Source organism: Phaethon lepturus, unplaced genomic scaffold, assembly GCF_000687285.1.
Source record: "Phaethon lepturus isolate BGI_N335 unplaced genomic scaffold, ASM68728v1 scaffold26947, whole genome shotgun sequence".
NCBI lineage: Eukaryota > Metazoa > Chordata > Aves > Phaethontiformes > Phaethontidae > Phaethon > Phaethon lepturus.
Genome location: NW_010552947.1, coordinates 8,473 through 31,403, shown reverse-complemented (window position 1 = coordinate 31,403; position 22,931 = coordinate 8,473). Strand labels below are relative to the sequence as shown.

Genomic DNA, 22,931 nt, shown 5'->3' with positions numbered 1-22,931 from the left:
CTGATAGTCTGAGCCTCTCAAAATGAAAATAGGGAGTAAGTAGTGAGTTGAGTCTTGGACTCCTTAAAGCAAATTATATGCTAGGCTTATTCCTGTAAGGAGCTGCATCTTGAAAGAGTGGATGGAGGTGGCATATCCTCTCTTCAGAAGACAGGTGGTAACACTTTAAAATGTTTAAATGTAACATCATATTTTGAAGGTGCTAGGGGAGGGAGAAAACATCATGACTTTAGCTTGTGTTCCATGAGATTTAACAATACTCCTGAGCTTTTCCTATTTTGTTCTTAGTTTTGGGTTTTTTTCTCTTTTTGGGGAGTGACAGAGTGAAGATCAATTATAAATTTCTTCTTCTGAGTTGTGAAATTCTGTTTAATCTTCAAACTGGCGATGTCAAGGGTGCCGAGTCCTCCTCCTCCGGCAGAAATGTCGAGTGGACCTGTAGCAGAGAGCTGGTGCTACACCCAGGTAAGTCCACACTGTGCTGAGATACTCTTGACATAACGGAATTAGAACCTGTGATAAGAAGTTTATTCAAAACAAGTTTAGAGTCTGGATTTTCAGACAACGTCACACTTGCTAACATTGAACATTCACCAGGGCAACAGCAGAATGTTGTCTTCTGCTCTTGGTGGAACTTTGGAGGAGGCAGTTGGAGAAGTTGGAGTGGTCCAGCTGCCACTGCCAGCCATTTCCAGACTGTTGTCTTGCGCTTGGGGGTTATTTGTCACACAAGTGACTCAGTAAAACGTTCAAGTTTTCAGTTTTTGCCCTTAAGATGGCCAGCGTGAATGAGTATGACCCTAAACCGCCTATTATCCTCTGTTTTAAGATCAAGGTGGTGAAGTTTTCGTACATGTGGACCATAAACAACTTTAGCTTCTGCCGAGAAGAAATGGGTGAGGTCATCAAAAGCTCAACCTTTTCATCTGGAGCCAATGATAAACTCAAATGGTAAGAAATAGAACAAAGAGGTTCACCCTGTTTGTACGACTATGTGAAAGAATTTGGGATTCTATAACAGAGGAAATACATAACAAATACTCGTACTGCACATGGGTTCTTGCTTCCTGGGATGTACAACATATGCACAGGGAGAAAGTACGTTGCTTCAGCATAGTGTTTGGACACACAAAACAAATGTGAGGATCTGGTTGCTTGCAGTCTTTCTCTGATAATGAAAAGCATCAGAAGTAATAGAAGCTGTAGCTGGAAGGGAGACTACGTCCTTCCTTGAAGCAGAGACACGCCAGGGAGGATTATTAATGTCTTAAGTTGGGGGGGTGGTTTGACTGATGTTTTATCTTAACGAGTACTTATAAGCCAATGAGAGTCCATAGCCAGTGTATTCAAGTTCCATTTCAGCCTCCTGCTTTCAGTCCCTAATACTCCATGTTGTTAAAAAGATGATTTTTGCCTGCACTCTAAATCCTGCAATTTAAGACTATTGGTACGGTATTACCTTTCTCTTTATGGCAGGTGTTTGTGAATTTGGAGACTTAATACCGAGATAATTGAAGTAACAATGTTCTATAACTCCCTTCTGCCCAGGAATTTCAGCTTCTTAAATACGACAATTTTTTTTGCTCTTCTCCTTTCCCTTAAAACCTTTCTTATCTTCCCTGAGTTCTCAAATGATTTCCAGTAATTCAGAGTGGACTTTTTGTCAGAATGTATCTACTGTGACTGGTGTTTGACCTAGTAGATCCATGGACACCTGGTTCCTGATTTTATCCCTTATTGCTGATGTTAAGTGTTTTAGCATTTAGCCTTTTTCTTTAAACCTCCTTAGTATAGATTGCAGTACATCAGCCACTAAATAATTTTTTGTGTCTGTGATACAATTTGTGTTCCCTTCCTTTGGGTGGCAGACCTGTGCTTTCCTTGGACTGTTTTGTTATTAAATTACTTACCTTTATAACCTTTGCTAGTCAGATCTCATTCTAATGTCTAGATCTTTCTGATCTTTTTTGTCCTTGTGTGTTTGAGCTGTTAGTCATTTGGCCTAGTTTTTGCTTCTTGTTAGATTCTGTGTCAAGTTTCAGGTCATGGAAGTGCTTATGAGTTAGCCTCTTCCTGCACTTACTACCTCTTCTTCACACAGGAGTAGTTTTCTCTTTTTGCCCTAGTATTAGGTTTTTGAGAAACTAGCAGCCTTCCGGAAATCCTTTCCTTTCAGTAGCTTTCTGTGGGGTTTTACCTAACATTTCTCTGGATTTGTTGCACTTGCTCGAATCCATTGCCTCCATTCTGCTACTTCTTTCACTTCCATTTTGTGAAAGTTGACATCAGGGTGCTTTTCAGTAATTTAAACCGTACCCCCTTCTCTTTTCCCCTGTGTGTTTTTTTTCAATTGGGTTTGCCCATAGTTACTGCCTGCATATTATTATCTGTCTTGGAGACGTAGCATGTGGTGACTGTAACATGCAGTTCCACCCTATTTACGTATCCATTACTTCCTTGCAGTTCAGTGGCTGTTAAACAGAACTTGTTTGCTGTACATTTTATTGTGAAAATTCTACAATGCCCTTTCTTTGAAAGCTATGAATGACCTGCCAAAAACCGTTCCTGACATCTCATTCAGATGCCTGCTTCTACAGGTGTTTACGTGTGAACCCTAAAGGCTTGGATGAAGAAAGTAAAGATTATCTATCCCTCTATCTGTTGCTGGTGAGCTGTCCAAAAAGTGAAGTTCGAGCAAAGTTCAAATTCTCCATCCTGAATGCTAAAGGAGAAGAAACAAAAGCAATGGGTGTGTAAAAACTCTTTCTGTGTGATGGGGTCAGTTTGTCTTTTGCTGTTTGATCAAGCGAGTCACTCAGCTGGTGTTTGAAGCACCATATCTTTCTTTCAGAGAGCCAGCGAGCGTATCGATTTGTACAAGGCAAGGACTGGGGATTCAAAAAATTTATTAGAAGAGACTTTCTTCTAGATGAGGCCAATGGACTTCTTCCAGATGACAAACTCACTCTGTTCTGTGAGGTAAGTCTTCCTGTGCAGCGGAAGGAATAGCAGTTCCATTAGCTTAAGGTAGATGTGACCTTATTTTTCATCATTGATTTTAAGGAGTTGGAGGTGTCAGGAGAAATATTGGAAGTTTATATGGCACTTAGATTTTATTTGTGTGTGTGCGTGCGCCTTTGTGGCTGGTGGCTTTTTCTGTGTGTGATTCATTGCATTTCGCTTCCATTTATTTTTTCGTTACTTCATATTTGTCTTTTAGCTGTGATGATGGTAGGAATTAAGCATGTTTTATTATCATTTCACTTCTGGTTTAGTATTATCGTCCATCTGTTTGTACTCCTTAATTTGAAACTCACTTGGGATAATAACCAACACTAGCTCTGTAGTGGAAACTGGCCTGCCTATTACTTGCCTACTGAATAAAGAAGAATTTTATTTATTTTCCTAACTGTATCTATACAGCCAACAAAAAGAAAAATGTAAGATAAATTAATTTTATAGTGACCGCAAATTTTATGTGTTTATGTTTTTCTAAACGGCTTGCAAAATTATTTCACTAATACTAATTTCAGACAAAGATGCAGACAATTATTTCTAAAACTAGATATCTAAGTTTAGAAGCCTTAATGAGCAAATTTAAACTGTCTAATTTAATGTCTTCAGAGCTTCTGCTGTCTTATTTCCATTGTCGTCTTAACTGCAAAATACCTCCTGTAGCTGTGATTTTTGCCAGAAGACAGGTAGAACAAGTCGTTGTCTCTTCGGATCTCCTGCAGTCTTTTCTTTTTGCTGTGTTTTCTTTCAGGAATGAAAGAAGTGCTTCAGTCAAAGTTGTTCGACAGACCATCAGAAACATGCACACATTTAAATTAACAAACATTTCCTAAAGGATGTGTATTTAATCAGTCGTGTAAATTATTACTGTTGTGGAGGGAGCCCTTCCTTTAACACTTGTAGCAATATGGGGGGAGAAGAGGGCAATGTCTTGGATGACACCTCTGTAGGTCTGGCAGTTACCCTTTTCTTTCATGATAAAAGAGCCAGAAAACTTAGAATTGTGGAGTGAACCTCAAAAATTCATGTCTGAGAAGGCCATTTGTGAGGTGCAATGTAGATAAACCTGAGATCCACCAGTAGTCTTGGCAACCAGTACTAAATTGAAGTCAGTCCACTCTCTACTGAATTAATCCCTTCAAAAGGTTCAGCTTAGTGTTTTTGTTCCGGATGAAGAGAAAACTTGCTGCTGGCTCCACCTGGCCTTCATATCTTCTGTTTTCTTTTTCAGTTTGTTCTAGTCTAGCGTGTAAGAAATCTTAAGTTTAGTGATATCAGAAGGGAAGGTTTTGCTGTCTGGAAACAGTTTGGCGAGAGCTTTCAACAGCTTAGTTTTGGGGTTTTTCCCCCTTCCTTTTTCTTTTTTTTTCCCCTTCCTCCTTCCCTGAGCTTATAAGTCTCTTAGCATGTAAAGCCGTGTGCCATATGCTCTCCTAATGCTTCCCTGCTGGCCACAGGTGCCAAGTGATGCTGCTTACATCTGTACTTTCAGCAAGCGTGTTTTGTCTGTCAAAACTGTCTAAGGAGTTAGCAATACTGGATGTTGAAATGCTTGTTATGTGGGGATATGTTGGAGTTTTCTGTAGACCAGAAGGTTGCTGAGTATCTCTGCTGCACCTTCTCATTGCTTTATTAAAGTTAAAAGGAAAAAGCCTTTTCCTCTCTGCTCGTGTCTGGTGCTGAACACAGATAATGTCTTGCTGAAAACGCTGTTAAGGCAGAGAAGGATGTTCCTTGTCAAGCATTTCAAGTCTGACCTCATTTAGTTGTCAGTTTGGGGATTTTTCAGCCTCTGTTTTGCAGGTGGGGTTGATTGTTCATATCCCAACTGCATTATTTTTTGCTGTTTAAATTTTATTCCAACATCATAGGTAAATATAATCCTGGTAAACCTCCAAAAAGAACAGTGTTCCCAAAGTTATGGTAATAGGTGTCTTCTGAGCTAGGTAGCATTGGTTCCCTTGCTAAGGTGTTGAAAATAGCTTGAGCAAAAACCTTACCTATTTGACCTCTAAGGCTGGTCACCACTTGGAATCTACCAGTCTAAACTCCTTATGTAAAAAACCATGTAATAGATTTTCATGACAACAACTGACATTCTTCTGTATATGAAGAGGATTTACCTGTTGATTTGAGGCAGAGTTCAAAAGCCTTTTTTGCCTAGTCTGTAATCAGTACTGGACTCCAGCAAGGGATCTACATCTTAGAATTCCTTTTTAATGAGTCTGACCATCCTTGAGTCCATGTTGCTGGTCTAGATGTCACAGGGCAAAAAGGTTTTGTAGCTGTCACATGAATTACAAAGAATATTAGCTTCCTCACATTTGCTCTGGCTAATCATTAGTGTCCTTTGGCAATCTGGTATTTGTTTGATTTTGAGTGTTATATGGTTTATACGATACGTGTCTGCCATCAGAAACCCACTGGAGGTTGCTCAAGAGTTGGGGTATATGCTGTCAGCAGGTTTTTTTCTTTAGAAGATGTTTCTGTCACTTCTTTCACTTGATAATTTACCTCTTCTTTTACATGTGAAGCTTCCTTTGCTGTCTGTTGTTCTTTGACCGTTGGTTATTAATAGAACTGAAATTTAACTTGAACTTGACAGCAAATCCAGGAAATAGTCTTACATATGCCTCCCTGTCAAATCAGCTTCTTCCTTTATTCTTTGTTATAGCAGGGTAATATTAGTCACTCTGATCTTTTCTAATTGGAGTCTGCTGTAGAAGGCGTACGATTTACTGTGTGTTTAACAATAATGGTTTGGTGGTGAATAGCTTTTCACGGTTCCCTCTGTGTAGATTATTCATCAGCCAGTATGGCTACATATCGTTCCTGCCTAAATGTGTCTTCTTTAGAGCAGGTGATAAGGAATCTATCTGCCTTCCCCAAACCTAATTACTTGACATAAAGCTGTTTCTTTAAACTTAACATTAAAAAACCCCTAAATGTTATTTTATAATGTGATGGAAGTGTTAAACTCTCTAAGAAACTTAGAACCAAAAGCAGCAAGACATTTGGGGGATCAGACAGTGCCCTTGCATGTATGTGTGGATGCAGTGCTCGGTCACAGAAGCTCTCTGTATACTTAATTTTCATTTGTACTGCTGTCTGTATTGCATTATTGATTGGGGAGTGTTTCAGAGTGTTGATAGAAAAAACTAGGTCAGGTATGGTGTCTGTAAAAGCGGAAGAATAAGGTTCCACTTCCTTAGGAAGCCATCTAATAAAGTTATGATTAAATTGCATAGAAGTGCTGTTAATTTGGGGTGGAGAAGAAAATCTGCCGCTATCATTTAAGACTTGAGATGGACACTCTGGAGGAGCAGAGAACAGGGTTAGGCAGGGTAGAAAGGATGCTTTAAAAATGGAGATGTTTTTAATCATACAGTGATTCTGCTTGGCAGGTGTGGATTTTGGTTTGCATTTCCCTTCACCTGCCCTGGAAACAAAAATTTCCTGTAGGGAGATGAGTTTTCCAGTGTGTGTTTTTTGAGTTTTGAGTTTGTTTGCTTTCCTTTCCCCTCGAGGTGAGTGTGGTGCAGGACTCCGTCAATATTTCCGGCCAGAACACTATGAACATGGTGAAGGTACCAGAGTGCCGCTTGGCAGATGAGTTGGGAGGACTCTGGGAGAACTCACGCTTCACGGACTGCTGTCTGTGCGTTGCGGGCCAGGAGTTCCAGGCTCACAAAGCCATACTAGCAGGTCAGTATTGAGTTGGATGGGCCTTAGCGGGATAGGAGACAACAACATGATGGCAAGTGGGGTGTTTTTTGAGTTACTTGACTGTAAAGAAGGCTTCTGCAGCTCTTTTAACTGTAGAGCTGTAGTAAAAGAACGTTTTGTGAACTGTTAACGGGGAGAGAAGAAATATCTACTCCATTTTTACCTCCTGTGGCCAGGATGGGTAGGAGGATTCTTTTGTGGCTGTAGTGTACTATAATGTATTCCTAAAGCATTTGTAAGGAGAAGTTATCACATTTCCAGAGGAATGCTTTCTTGTAAAGTCGAGAAACTTACCTTATTGCCCATGTACTCTTCAGCGCTGTTTGAAAGGACATAAGAAATTCTCCCATACCCAGTCTGAAGCTATGCCGGCCACATTACATTATGTCACAATCTACACTTCCTTAGCAGTTGAATTAGTCCTGTCTACTATGGGAGAATTTTTCCCACGTTAAGTAGCAGGACGGTTGTTGAGGTGTTGGCAGGCTATGCTTAGCATCTCCTGAAGCATAAAAGAGTATCTCTAACTCTCTCTTATTTTCCCCACTGCCATAGCACGTTCCCCAGTTTTCAGCGCCATGTTTGAGCATGAGATGGAAGAGAGTAAAAAGGTAAGTTCCTGAAGGAGGCAGAACTTCTCCAGCTAGGTGAATAGCTCTCTAGCCAACTCTTGACATCACTGGTCAGTTAACTTTCTTAGGTAGTGTTTGTGACTATTGTCACCTTTTGACTGTTTTTCTCACGTTAGGTGCAGGTCTCTGCTTCAGCTGTCCTGAAGGGAGGAAGAAAGGGATCAAGGAGACAATTGTTACCTTTGTTACTCTTGGGGAAAGAATCTGAGGTGGCATAGGGAGAAGTAGAGAATGTGAAATACAACTTAGAATTTTTCTTATTCCATCCACTTTTTTTTTTTTTTTTTTGCAAGTAGTACACATTCTAAGGAGTTTGTTTCTGTAGCAAATCTCTGAATACTGAAAGAGCTTGGGTAGAAGGAAGCCTTTAACATCTTGTCAGGATCTTAATAAGCTTCATTTTTCTGATACAGAATCGGGTTGAAATCAATGATGTGGAGCCTGAAGTTTTTAAGGAAATGATGTGCTTTATTTACACGGGGAAGGCACCAAATCTTGACAAAATGGCTGATGACTTGCTGGCAGCTGCTGACAAGGTACAGTTGGGATTTATGGGTGTTCAGAGAACCAGGAATGACATGTGCCTTGCTTTACACAGAGCTCCTCGGAGATTGCTGCTGTAAGCTTTTCATGTGATCATTGTGGTTGGGCAGTTTCTTTGAATTGGTTGTGGCTTATAGGTAAACCTGGATGTAGTGTAGATACATGGAAGATACCTTTAGCGCTATAGATACGTATCTTAACATATAACAATCAGGAATTTCTGTCTCTACTGCTCATTTTTAAGCATTTTCTTAAAATTTCAGAGGACATCTCTATTCAGCATAATCTAGCATAAGAACTGGGGGACAGAAGACAATTTCAAGGTGGACCTGGCGATACTTTTTTTTAGTGTGATTATTACCAAATCTCAGAAGTAGTGTTCTGGCTCGGCAAACAGGGCCTGCTTCTCCTGGTCTGGCTGGTATTAGCAGCTTCAAGAGATGCTCTAAAGTGATGGATAGCCAAAAGTGGGAAGGTCCTGTTGTTTATTTTCTTTTTGCAGTGGCAGTCCCTGCTGTTTATGGAGAGAAGGGGTGCACTGGAGGAAGCCCCATTGCCTAACCCGTCTGTGGTTTTGCAGGGTCCTTGCCAGGGAGGTGTCGGGGATGGTCTGACTGGAAGGCTGCTGGTAGTCCCCGTGTAGCAGGCGCAGCTGGCCAGGGAGCCGTATTAACCACTGAAAATTCGTAATATATAACCAAAATTTTATTTCCTTTTTCTTTTTTCTCTTAAAAGTGAACTTAGTGCTGTTGAAAGATGCCAGTTTGACAGCACTGGAGACTAAAGTCCTGAATTTATCCATCGAACAGGTTCAGCACGGGTAGCAGCAGTGCAAGATTCTCCACACTGCCCTGCCAATGTGCCTCAACTCTGACCTGGAGGGACCACCTCTAGGGGTGAGAGCGTAGTTCAGTCTCCATGCTTCTTCAGTCCTTGGATTCTCTTGTGGGTGCCAGTTAGGGTGGTGGATTTTAAGATGTGGATGCATGTAACCTTGTTCCACGCAACCACCACACGGCCATCAAATTCCCTGTCGCTGCGGACCTGGGCTTCATCAAAAATGCTGATTTAGAGGTGAAATGCTCCATATGCCATTATTGGGCCACTGCAGCTAGAATTAAAGTGGGAAATAATGCGAGGAGATTCTTGGCCTGATTATAATCATTGCCACATATTTTATTCAATATTTAAAGAGTATTGATTGAGAGCTCACGCACCATCTTTAAACTGAGACAAGCGTAAGTAAGAAGCAGTACATTAAGGACAGAGTAGGCTTTAACTTTGAGTTTTCTGGCTTTTAATGTAGGGTTTTTTTCCTTTTAAACTCATTGTGTGTCTTTTAAAAGCAGAAATAAAAAATCTTGCATGAAAGCACATAAAACATCTAATATTTACTCAAGAGACTGAAACAGCTTCTTCTGAGTTCCTCTTGTCTCTTGGGAAAAATATGTAATTAGACCAAAACCAAAACAAAGCACGTCTTCTTAACCCAGGAGATACTATTTCAGCCTCTTGGGTAAGTATGCTATTAGGTAGGGTGGTTTTTTTAAGTGTAATTAAGAAAGGGGGGAAGGGAAGATCTTGGTACCTGAGAGACCAGAATGGCTACTTTTGCCTAACTATGTAATTAGAAGCTGAGCTATTTGTAGCGAAAATCAAAATAAAAATTGTACATTGCATGGAGGAGAATAATCAGTTTACAAAAGGAATAATTTTGAGCTTCGTTTGCTGCATTGTAAGATACTGACAGACAATAATATAAACTAATGGCTCACCCCTCATTTGAAACTGTTTTAGTTATTGATACAGATTAAGCAAGTAAATTTGATTTGCCTTCTCAGATGTTCTGGTGGGAGAAAACTGTCCTGGTTATGAGTGCCATGCCTCAATTGAAGTAATTATTATTGCCGAGTCTTAAGTGAAAAAATGTTTTTATAATCTAAAATTATTCATTCAAATTTAATCATAATGGGATGAAAATCTCAATCAGAATATTAAATCAATTTATAGTAACAGTGCTTATCATATGGCAAGTGCTCCCGTCGTCATGCAGATGCGCTTGTTACCAGCTCTCTGTTCAGGTTGACAGAGCAGTCCTTAGAAATCTGGTATCTTTTCCAAATGCGGCCTCAGATACTGAAGAACTTGTATACCATGTCATCTCTAAGCTGTCCAAAAAAGCCTTATAAACAGCATGAAGGATATTCTCAAATGCAGTTATCTGCCAGAAAAAAGAAATTAACAATCTTAAAAAAAATCTATTTATTTTTTTTTTTAGGAATGCCACTCAATTTGAAGTCATAATGTGAAGGAGACTTAACTGTGATTACTCTTTCTTTAGGACAATTTATGTAGTGCTGATGCTATTACTCACAGAAGAACTGCATTAGAATTGACTACTCTCCTAATCCCTGTGAAATGTAATCATGGGATCTAGACTATACAGAGCTACTCCGAAATACTCAGTTTGTTTCATCCAAAGAACTGCAAACCCGATAATCAGGTCACACATACCCAAGATTTTCAGAAGTATCTCAGTCTCACAGTTCCCAGCTATGATATTCTGAAAGACTGAGGCTTGGGGTTTGGGTTTCATTTCTTGATAATGAATGGCTTAAAAGTTTTCTGAGTATCGACCTTTCTGATGTCTGCCCGAGACCACTGTGTTGCTTTTGAAAATCTTGGCTGTGTCTGTGTGTTTCAATACTGACTGAAGTGCTGCAGAAAGTAGAGTGTGAAATTCGTTAGACAGCACTCATCTTCTAAGCATATCCTTTGAATTTCTCGAACCACTGACATGGCCCAACCTTGTGGATCTAAAAAATGTTGAGGCAAATGCAGAATTGAACAGTAGAAACTCTTAAATTGAGAATGTGAAGTTAGACTAGAGCTTTTGCCAGGGCGTTACAGGCATGCTGCGATGTTTCGTTTCCAGCTGAATAGTTGCAAGAAATCAAGGGCATTTGTTTAACATTTTAGTATTAAACTAGTACCATATACTTGAGCAAGGCTGATCTTAATGTGTAGGTCATTAATGGCAAAGAAATTGAGTGAAAACTGCCTAAACATCACTGGAACACCTGTGGAGCATTCACTGTTAGATAGACCTTCCCACTGAACCCAGGCAATACTGTCGTGCGGTAATAGAGTGAGAATAAATATTTGGCTTTAGCATTCTGTACCTTGAAGTAACTGACATAGTAGGTATTACAGGTGACTTGAAATTCTCATTTCAAAGCATGAACACAGCACCAGTAAGCCTGTAACACAAGAAGGCCGAGATGAGAGTTATGGTGGGTATGTTTCCTCTCCATTGCTTTTCCTCAGGGTGGGCACATCATGATTCTCCTTTTTTTGCTGGTCACTGCTTCTCCGAGTACAGTTCAGATGCATATAGCAAAGCAAAGAGGTCTGTTCAGCATAATAGACTAGCTTGTTACTGAAGAGTGAAGGCGCACAAGTAAAGCTTCGCATCAGGCCTGATTAGGTGTTTTCTTCTTTGTAACTGTACTTTGGCTTGTATTTTGCAGTATGCTCTAGAACGTCTGAAGGTGATGTGTGAGGATGCACTGTGCAGTAACCTGTCTGTGGAAAATGCAGCTGAGATCCTCATTCTGGCTGACCTACATAGTGCTGATCAACTGAAAACTCAAGCAGTGGACTTCATTAACTAGTGAGTTTACTTTTGTTCCAGGATGCAACAAATTGGAGGAAAGTGTGTTTATTAGCAATAGGGTTCACAACTTGTGAACTGTCGCCTACAGGGGAGATTCCCCTCTCCTTTTTTTCTTTTTTCTAGTTTTCCCATTGTGATCCTTCATTTACCTGCCATCCCAGAAGTGGCGTTGCCCTCAGGGCAGATTAGTCTTGTCCTGCTGGGACTGTTCAGGGTGTCCAGCGGGACTGTGTGAGCTGTTCTAGATCTCTTTCTAAAATGCAAGAACTTCTAGGTAGTAGAATATCAGGTGGTCCCTAATATTGAGGGACTGTTTGCAGCTTGCAATATAACAGACTTCTCAGCAGATGTAGAATGACTACCAAATGCTTTGATGTCTGGAAACATTTTAGTCTTATTTGACAGTTAATACAGCTCTTCTCGGTGCTTTCTATATTATTTTAAAATACTTCTGTGATGAGTAGTCAGGGTAGGTAGACATTGTGTTCCTGCTGTCCTCCACCTGGGATCATGTGTGTTTAAGCTTTTCATCCTTAAGTTGAAGGACTGTCCAACATATAATTGTGCCAGCAGAGCTAAAGCTTGCAATCTTCACAAAAGATATCTAACATACATCCAGAGCGATCCTAAAACAGTACGCTAAAAATGTCAGGTTTCTGTGGCACGTGGGAAGAATCTAGTTAATCCTTTCTATCCCCAGTTGATAACTTCAGATTTATTCTCTCTTATTTCTAGTCATGCTTCTGACGTCATGGAGACATCAGGCTGGAAGTCTATGGTAGTATCGCATCCCCATTTGGTGGCTGAGGCATATCGCTCTTTGGCCTCTGCGCAGTGTCCCTTTCTGGGACCCCCACGTAAGCGACTGAAGCAATCCTAAAGTCCTGTCTGTCACACCACCCCATGTTTTTCTGGAAGCAGCATCAGCTGTTGCTGCTGTAACCTTGACCACCAGGTAGACAGCGAAATCTGTGGAGCTTTTACTCTGTTGTTGGGGGGAAGAGACTGCTTCGTGACACCCAGACTTTTTAAAACAGCACCAAGTAACTTGGGGAGAGGGGGGAGGGTGGGCCTGGGGCTCTGGGGCTGTTCAACCTAACGAATACCTGTCGCTGCATCGTCTGTGTGTTCCCTTCGACTTGGCTGAGTCAATTAAGTACAGGGTTCGGTTTAGGCACCGACCCAAGTCGGAATAACCCAGCAGTGGTACTGGGGAAAACAACGTCTCTGCGTCTGGCAGCACAGAACAAATCGTCAGATGCCTGGAGCAAGCAAGAGGACATTTTAGCTTTGGAGAGCGTTGAGGGGTTAAAAAGAATTTCCAGTGAGGTTCTGGAAAAGAAGTACCTGATGGGAGCTCCAGTAGTATTTATATCAAAAAAAGAGAATTTAAGTCCTTCCAGCTGAGCTAAGAACTGGACGTTTGTGTAACTCCTTATTGCCATCCAGCAACAAGAAGATCAGTTTCTCTGTTAGTAGCACTTGTATGTTAATTGCAAAAAAAAAAAACAAAAAAAACAACAAAAAAACCCCACCTTTTATAATATGACAGGTTGAAGTGAAAGGGGACAGTGAAAGGCTGTGTGTTCTGGAGGGTGTGAATAGACTGAAGGCAGCCTTTGGCAAGTCTGTTGGTTGTGAAAGGACTAGAAAGTCCTTGATCTGGAGCGTGCTGTCTGACAAGAACAACGGTTACTGTTTTTAGATATTGTGGGAAATGTTTTTGGCATTTTTCCCTGCTTTATTCCCCTCCTCCCCCTTTTTTTAAAAAAAAAAAAAAAAAGGAGAAATTTTATTGTTCATGAGCGCTGCGTCAAAAGTCCCTGTCCTGAGTTGCTAAATGATTCTTAACAACTATTTGTACCTGACTTGCTGACTGTATAGGAGCCAGTCCTGTTCCTTTCTATTAGTCACTCTTCTTACAGGGAAGAAGTTTCAAAATAGCTGGTAACTTTTTTTTTTTTTTTTGAAAATATAAATAATTACTATTTTGTACTGTGTGGTATCTGTTGTCTTTTTTTGTTTCATTTTTAAGACTTCCCAGTTTAAAACTGGCTCCCAAAAGGTTCCATTTCAGTCTGCTGCCATGTACTGATAGTGACATGCTGTTCCTGGAACTCAGATGGGATTTATAAAGGAATGCTGCACACAAAATTGCAATGCAAACCTGTATTATTTCTCATAGCAGGTATTACCAAAGTACTAGAGAGCATTGATTTTAATAATAGCTGCGTGAAGCTGACCCATGGTCCTTCATTTTACCTGGACCTGTTTAGATGTGGGAAGAGAGAATAGTATAAGCCACCATCTGTTTTATAACATTAAGGTGCAACGCAGGATGTCTGGGTAGGATAGACGCCATCCATTTATGTCATCATTAGCCCCAAATCTCCAGGGAGGTTAGATTGAAATACGCAGTGCCGGGGCAGTGGCAAATTGATCTGACCTTAAGATGGTCAGGTAGGGCACGTAATGGATTACAGAGAATAACTCTGTTTTGTCTAGAAAATAGATTAGGTATCTGTTGTCTCTGATTTTTCATTCTGTTATCATACTTCCTTCTCACAGCCTCTTGTCCCCTGTGTGAAGGAGAATTCCGTTCGTACGCTCATGTGTTTAATCTAGCTGCTGTCTATTTTTATCAAATGGTGACTCACAAGAGGGTCCCTGCCCTTTTTTGTTTTCCCCCACCGAGGCTCTCATCATAAACACACAACTGTTCGTATACTAAACCCTTCCTTTTACGTGGGTCACAAATTCCCGTATTACATCTATTGCTTGAATGCCACTAATTCCTTTTGTATGGGATTTAGCGTGCCTTTCCTTTTAGGTGAGCAAAGCATTTAGTCATAAGGAGACTCTCCCCACTACCCTGTCAGAACTCAGACCCAGCATTTCTAGCTTATAATTGCATACAGACATGAAAAGTTCATTGCCAGATAATTGCAGAAGTTCTCTGTGTGGCAGAGAGATGTCTAATTACGCTGCAGTAACTGCATTGTTTACTGAAATATTCAAACCTGAAGGAGACTTTTTATCCTTGTCACGTTAGAGTGACCAGCTGTTCGAGGGGTGTCCCTGGCTCTGCCTTGCCCTGGGAAGCAGACGTGCCTAGGAGAAAGTAAACGGATGCTCACATTGCCTGTCCTCGGCCTTTTTTGAGGAGGTATTTACAGGAAAGTGATACAGATTTGGCAGCCTCCTTCCCCAGAGGATGGGGAGATACCTGCAGGAAAATAATCTGTTCTGGGGCTTGTCTGTCCCAGCCCTTCCTGCGGAGCCAAGCGCAGTTGCAGAATATGCTGTCATGGAAGGTCTGAAATGAGATCCGCAAAGGAGGCAACTTGCTCAGATTGTTCCAGTTGCAGGTGAATTAATGATTTATTTGTCAACTTCACTCTTTTTTTGTTGTTGTTGTTTGTTTTTTATTGTAAATGATACAGCTGAAGCCATCTGGTTATAACAACATCAGAGCTGGAGCATACTGTTCATAAACCTCCCACTGACATCCTCCCCTCCCCAGATCTGAAATGTAATTCAAGTTAACTCACAATCTGTGGCATGTGTTGTTACTGCAGAGATGTCCCTGCCAGTTGAACAGTTGGAGATTTGAATTCCACAAGGAGATGGCATATTTATCAAAACAATATTTCAGAGAGACATTTTTACCGGTTCTTCTGAACCTCAGCGTAGCTAACTGCAGGTCTGGATTCAGAATTCAGGTTGGACCTTGCACTCGTGCTTTTAATTTCTTCTCTGCCTCCCCTCAAGCGTGTTACCAGAGAGACATTTGATCCCTGTGTGCAGTCTTTCATGTACTTCCTTCTCCCTATTATCTCCTTGCTCCTGCTTCCTCCACTGGCTTTCGTGCTGACCTGTGAAGGTTGCAGCCTTCATCTGGGTGTGGGGAGGAAAGACGGGAACGAGAAACACCTCTGTGAATCCCCTGACCTCCTCCGGCAGTGGTAGGATGTACGTATGCCCTACACCCAGAAGCAGGCAGCTCGCTCTGAGTATCCAAACACCAAATATTTTTTACTGGCCAAGATTTCTTTCTGGCTGCCCCTTGGGCTTTGTTATTACAGACTCAGATTCTATTGAGGTATTTTTCTTATTGTGTGAGTTTTTCCAGATGAAAGGAAACAGCTTGTCTGCTTATGAGCAGAACAAACAGCGGAGTAGGGAGAGCTGCTGTGCTTTGAAACTCTCCCTGGCTTTGTTCTGGTTCTCAAGCTGCTGTTAAGGATACAATACCATCTCTCCTTTTTCTTTTTTCTTTTTTTTTTTGGTCCCCCTCACCCTTCCTTGAAGGAGCCAAAGATTATTTAAAAAAAAAACCAAACTTCATTTCAGAAGGTTTCTCAACTTCTGTGCAATTTATTTTGCAAAAGGCTTTGCTAAAATAATTATGTTGTTCAGCAGCTTGGGCCATGCAGTTACTCTTTCTTTCATGACTGCCATTTAACTTGTGTTGCAGAATTACTTAACTCATTTATTTCTGATGACTTTTTTTGGTTAATCTAATATGAAGACATTTAATTATAGAGAGGGTTTTTTGTTTGTTTTTGGTTTTTCCTGACCTGCTGCCCACTTGGATCTTTGGCTGCAATTCCAGGCACATGCTGCAGCAAATTTGGCCTTGGCAATTCCAGTTTCTTGTGTGCGCTACATTTAAAGTTAACTTTAAAACTGCTGCTGCTGGGGGCACAGCAGGTGAGCGCCGGCTTGAACTGCACAAGAAGACAATGGCAAAAGAAACTGGGAGACAGCAAGGGAGAAAAAAAAAACCTGACAGCCCGTGAAATAGTTGGGGAAATACATTGCAGTGGCCTGGAAGGCTTTTGGAAAATATATATGATAAATAAAGCAGGAGTGGTGCAGTGTAGGAGATGGCCTTTTAACCCAGTTGAAGTTTGTTTGGCAGAGCACAGGCAAGAAAAATCAGCTGAGATTTGGGTTAAGTTTGGGTTTGGATTTTGCATCTTGTTCCTACTTGATACATTAGACTTTGTCTGTAAGACTGAATTATTAAAATCACTTGAGGAAGTGTGTTAATTGATGGGGTAGATTGGGAAGGGATGAAGAGAAGATTGCAATTACTCCATCAAATTATGAAAAATCACAGACAGGAGAGGTATAAAATGTAGGGCTCCTCTTTGAATAATTGAAAAGCATCAATGGCAAAAAAAAAAAGTAGTAGTTAATCGAGATGGCAGATGATAAACTGGATGGGAAGTGGAACACTTCCCCCAGCCCTCGAGAAGAGAAACTATGTCCTGGGTTATGCTGGAGGATTTTTCTCTAATCCGAATGCAGGAACGTTACTTTGAGTGCTGCCACTGGGAAATCGAGGAGGGATTGAAGAGAAAATCGTTGACTCTTGCCACTGGGGAGCAGTGTTGAGGACAAGAACTCTTCAGATGTTTGTACCGAGCTGCTAATGAAGCTTTCTGAGCCTTGAAATAGCCAGAGGTTGTGCATCTAGGAGTAATGGGATGAAAACGAACAAATGAAAACCATTTTCAAATTGTCGTTCCACTTCTTCTGGAAGGCTCCTGGCAGACCCGGACTTTCTCCCTGAATATTTTGAGTCATGTAAAACCTACTAGAGAAAGTACTTCGTCAAACAGGGATCTGCTTCCGACACGGCGGGAGGTGGGTGTGCTGGTCCTCGATATTTAATAGCGTGGTGTCCTGGAGAGTGACGTCCTTGCGTGGATGTCTGCAAACCTGTTCCTCACTGCTGCGTCTAATGCTATAGCTGGAGTACTTTTTCTCCGCTTTTTTACCTTAGCGTGGTAAAATGAAGCCATATAAGTGTTAAGTCCTAAGACTGTTGCATCTCACAGCTGGGATGGATCCTTTTTTCCTGTTCATGCCTACTTATGCTAGGACTGCAAGGTTTTGGTTCCTTTTTAATTTCACGTTAGAAGGAGAGTTTCCGACTGTTGATTCCGGTTGTTGCTGCATTGCAGTTTGTCCACACTTCCTTTCTTTCCCACTAACTTTTTTCACTCCTCTAGGCAGGTGGCGTTGGCAAAATTATTGCTTATTATTGAATTTTTGCCAAACTACAAAACACTTGACAAAAATAGCTAAACAGGATGTTGAGTTTATAGTCTGCGGCCGGGTTACAGCTCACAGCCAGCTCCGGTCGTTGTTGGAGGCTCGTCAGGGGTTTCACCCCCGTTGCAAGGACAAATGGCCGGTGCTTTTCGTGGCCAGCAATGAGAGAGCTGGCAGATGGGAGTTTTCTCTTTCTGTAGCCTGCATTTGTGGATTTGGGCAGACTGGCTTCTATCCCGCCAGCATAGGAGACGGCAAACTCAGGCGAGATAATTACCATGCCTCGCTGTCCCAGTGTGCTATTGAAGTAACGGTGTTCTGTACTGGTGTGTTCACCCAATGGCAGCCTCCAAGTTAGTCTGTAAGTAGAATAAGAATAGAATAGAATAGAATTATTTTCAACTGGAAGGAACCTACAACAATCATCTAGTCCAACTGCCTTTATCTCTGCTTGCTTCTACGTATGTGGGCTGCCAGGAAATCGGTTCACGTGCTGTAGATGCCCTTTGCGATGGCTCGGCTGAGTGGCAGAGATGGTAACTCCCTTGCTTGCAGTCACTGCTTGTGACTGCAAAACACGTAGACATCAATGAGCAGGAGATACTCTGATGGGTTGTAATAATTCCTCTCTCTAGAGGATGTGAAATTAAAATGCCTTTTCTTTATTCTCCTCTGCCCAGTGTGATGTCACTGCCTAACTCAGATTCTGCTGAATTTAAAACAAAAAACCAAAACCAAAAACAAACAAACAAAAAAAAACCCCAAAAAACCACCCCACCTTGCAGATTTGATTTCTGATGTGATGTGCCAGATGGTAAACCCTGAATTAGGTAGCAGGCATTACTTAGCTGGGGCCTGTAAACAAAACTGAACTATGAAATATTCTTTAATGAGCTAGATTTATTTCTAGGTGCTGAAGCCTCAAAAGGCAGGGGAAAAAAGAGAGTCATTTCACATACGGTAAATGTTTAAATAAGCCTTTTCCTTCCTTCCAGCACCACAGCAATAACTCCATCCCATTCTGGGGCTGCTGAGACTTCTAAAAAGCGTAGTTCTGTGAGGCTGTAATTATTGCGAGTGCTTTAGCATGGCGTGGAGCTGGGCTGTAGGATGTAAGTGGTGTTTTTGTTATGCTGATGAGTGGTTTGCTTTTTAAATCTTGTCTTTGTCAAATTCTTTGACACGTGGTTCTCCAAAATTAAACAAATACCTTTTTGCCTGATGCCCGTGAACCAGCACTGCTGTTCTTTGGTGCTCCTCCGTGGGCTGTGATGATCCGGAGTGATTGATAGGGACGGGTAGATATTTGCGGTGTCAATTCTGCAGCGGCTGACGGGTAGCATCATGGAGCTGAAACGCTGTGGATGGAAAAGCCGCAGCAGTTTTGACTGGTGGCTCCGTTTGTGTTTCCCCTCCTGCCCCCGGCACTGGCACCTCGAGCTGCTGAGCACCGTGCTCTTTGCCTGCAGCACGTGGAGAGGAGCTTCCCAAGGTTTTGATGTAAGCAGACTTTTCCTGTTGGTGAACGGACACTAGGTACTTAAAATACATGTTATTACTTTCCCCCTAATATTTTAAGCCTCTGGTTATGGATTGGCGCTATACAAAAAGCGTGTGGGTGTACGCTTCTGTAAAATGGCAATGTAAGGAGGAGAGAATGGGCTTTAGAAATGGTGGGAGGGCAGTTTGATGCATCTGAAAATAGGTAGGCTGTGTTTAAATATAGCAAATACATACAATAATACTTTATTTTTCAGAGCTCTTCAGTTGTTTTAAAAAAAACCAACAAACCAGCCCAAAACTTCAAACCCTTGCTATCTTTTGGCTCTCAGCATCTTACCAGAAATGTTTTCTTTAATAGACAGAGGTTTCTCAAAGACAGGGATCTCAGAGCACCGTCAGTTTTGACACTCACAGGTGCCACCGTTGGCAGCCGCAGCAGAAAGCCGTGCCTAGACTGGGTCTTCGTGTTTATTCCTCATTTGTTAGCATGGGAGATTTGGGGACGCTTGCATTGCCACTCCCTCTGCTCATGCTGTTCTTGGCAACGGATGTATGGCTAGAGAGCTGCCAAGAAAAAATTGGGCCAGTACCTTGTTTTCAAAGGTTTATTGGATGTTGCAAACATTCTGTAATGTCACATCTTGTGGTCAAAGAGTTTTAAGCAATTTTAAGTGCTGCATCCACCTGTTTTCCAAGCTTCATTCCCAAAATAGAAATTTAAAAACTCACGAGAATGCCAAGGCCACCTTTTTGCTCATAAAAGTGTAAATGGGAAGTTGTGTCTTCTGAGACCAACTTATGCTCTTTTGGTGCTTTGGGGATGAAATAGCCCTCTTCTAACCAGATGAAGAGGGATGTTTTTCCAAAATTTGGTTCCATCCCTAGACACAAACAACCCTCTGTAATAGAGACAGACCTCAAAATGAGGAGTTTTCACAAAATAGTAGCTGTGGGGAGATTTCTTCCATCAGCACCTATTAACCACGAATTTGTCCCGGTTGTGTCAGAGCAGCCGTATAGAGAGATTCCTTATGATAGACCTCAACTATGATTGATTTATGTAGGGCTTTTCTTAGAGAATAACTTTAAAAGAGACCAGAAGAAATAACCTGGCACATCGTTGTGTCCCAAAACAAGATGATTTTTTGAATCGAGTTCAGACCTTTTTATTGGCATTAACTGGCAGGTTATAATCTGTAAAGAAAAAATACGTGGATCTTCTTCAGGTTACTTGCTGTAGCTTGAGATGTTGGGAGAATGTGGGTTAACATACAGGCGTCCTGATCTCCAGCTGATTTACTGGTCTGTGTTGCCACTTCAGAGCTTGCTTCTGTTTATTTTCAATACATGAGGGGAGAGATCAGGCAAAATTTCCCAAACTGCAGATAAAATTTAGCCGTTTTTAGGGGTGAGGAAGAGGAGTGGTAGAAAGAAGCCACTGAACAGCATTTACTGCTTGTCATTGATAAGTATGTGATACGATTGATAGCCGCTCAGGAAACCTTTTGCTTGTGTCCATTTTTTTTAAGTCCTACTATAATAGGTAATTAAAGTATACTAATTGAATTAAGATCCCATCTGTCTGAGTTCATCAAGCCAACAAGTCCTTTAATTAAGATACCATGTTTGCTATAGTAGAGGCTGCAAACACAGCTGTGGCCACCAATGGTATAAGCAAGTATCTGTCTTCCCATGACAAAGTGCCAGAGCATCCAGTGGGCTGAGGAGGTCAAAATAAAATCTGCAAGGTAAGCAGCACTTGCTCGTGGGTTAACAATAAATGCAAGAATAGTTATGCTTCCTCTGATAGCTGAGAAAAAAGCCAATCTGAGCTGGGTGCAAACATTTTTAAGCACTCAGAGGTGGACGGCAGCGATAGTAACTGAAAGACTCTGTATTGGGTACCTCAGCGTCTGATCAGTGTCTCAGTGGGACGATGTCTAATATTGGAGGCAAGAAGAGAGAACGTAGTAGTTAGAAATCGATGTCTTCAGGCTGCAATTTCAAAAGGTTTATAAAGCACCAGTGTATCCTCACACTGATTTGGAGACACAGTAGGCTTCTGGGCTGCTCCGCCATGGGCTGTCTTCATTTCTTTATTTAACCATCAGTCCCACATGTGTGCGTGGAGCCCACTGAGGAATCTCCTTTTAGATGCCATATCTTTACTGGTTTTGTTGTTGGGATTGTAGTTTTTTGAACAAGATATAAAATTTAAGAGCCTCTGTGCCTGAAACTAAGGATTTCCTTCCAGTTTGGGCTGCTATGCCCGTAGCACTGGCCTCTGAACAGGACCCTTCCCAGGAGCTGGTTTCAAGCCAAGGAACCTGCTGAAATTCTCATTTAGTTTATAATTGTCTTTCTACGTTTCCTCCAATAGCTTCAGTCTCGTGAAACTGTGTTAGGATGCTTTAAAATTCTGGAGGAAAAACCTGCACGTTAATGTAGGTGCCTCTTTGCAACTGGGGGACGAGTCCGTGTCAGCCGTGCATGAAAGCAGGTACCCAACGCGCGGAGTTTGGATTGAGACGTGACACGGAGGCGGGGAGAGGAGGTGGGAGACTGAAGGGTGATGGTGACCCAGCCAGCTGCATCCCACCCATGGTGACTTGCTCCTGAGCATTTGTCCCTTTCCCCCAATATGTTTTGCAGCAAGAAAACTGGATTTTTCGCTGCTCATAAAGGAATTTTCCTTGATGGAGGGTTTGGGAGGCAGCGCAGGAGGTAATTCGTGTCCCTCTTGAGCGCATGGGGAGTTTTCAGGAGGAGGATATGCTGCCAGGGATCGCCCCACGGTCTTCCCGGGATGGGGACCGGAGCAGGCGTGAGGCCGTCGGTCTTCCAGAAGGACTAGCAGAAGGGGGGGAAGCAGGAGAGCCACCAGTCCAGGATGAAGTCCTATGGACGTGTGCTGAAGACGCGGGCGGGCGTCCTCGATGGCGCAGTGCTTTGAGTAGACCACAGAAGATAATTTTTTTCCCCTTATGGGAAAATTTCCCAATGAGGAGGCTAGATGAAAGCGGACGCTTCTTGATGCAGTTTGAAAGCGGAGAGACATCTGCCACAGATCAGAAAAGCCTGGCAGGTGGAAAACACACCAGCCCTCCCTTCTCCTGCCTTCATCCTGTACGTGGCGCATCTCTCTTCCCCGTGTGTCGCAGCCTCCACGCCGACACGGGCTCCGCGCCGCTCAGCGAAGAGCAGCGGCACCAGCAACCAAAGCTCTGTCGCAGAGCGTGGTGGTGGGGTGACACACGGACCCCCCTCCCCTCCATCCCAGCCGGTTTGTACCTTCCCCCTAAAATACCACACAAAGCTACAGGAGCCGGGAGGATTCTGCAGCTTGAGAGCACACGACTGAAAACTGAATTATTTAGCATATTTTTTAGTGCAAGCAGGTGTGGGGTTTGAAGCGGTTTGAGTTGGGGATTCTCAGCAGAGGAGTTAGGGTCTGGTGGGATTTGAAAGAGCTGGACAAGTTTTCCGTTCCTGTCCTCCTCTTGCTGCCGCTTGACAGCCTTTCCTTTTTTTTTTTTTGGTCTGAATTCTCATTCTTTTTCTTGTGTTTTCCATCCCCCGTAACGTCCCCCTCTCTCTTTATTTCACCTGCTGAAGCGTCTGTTGAGCGTCGACGGCGCGCTTGACGCTGCGTGCCGGCGTGCGAGGCGACGTGGCCCTTGGTCCCGCGGGACTCGGCAATCTCCTGCGGACGCTGGCAGTGCAGTTCGGAGCGCCGCGAGCAGCCAGGGGCTAAGTTGGCCTGGAAAGCG

General features: G+C 42.3%; 1 protein-coding gene across 1 annotated transcript; it reads left to right on the top strand.

Annotated features, from left to right (window-relative positions):
* The first annotated feature begins 317 nt into the window (after positions 1–317).
* On the top strand, positions 318–12,791 carry SPOP (speckle-type POZ protein). The gene is made up of 9 exons (XM_010291391.1): positions 318–465; positions 830–951; positions 2,598–2,749; positions 2,852–2,979; positions 6,543–6,720; positions 7,297–7,352; positions 7,787–7,909; positions 11,447–11,589; positions 12,328–12,791. Exons 1-9 carry the CDS (start codon positions 388–390, stop codon positions 12,470–12,472), a joined length of 1,125 nt encoding a protein of 374 aa, XP_010289693.1. The 5' UTR covers positions 318–387; the 3' UTR covers positions 12,473–12,791.
* The last annotated feature ends 10,140 nt before the right edge of the window (positions 12,792–22,931 follow it).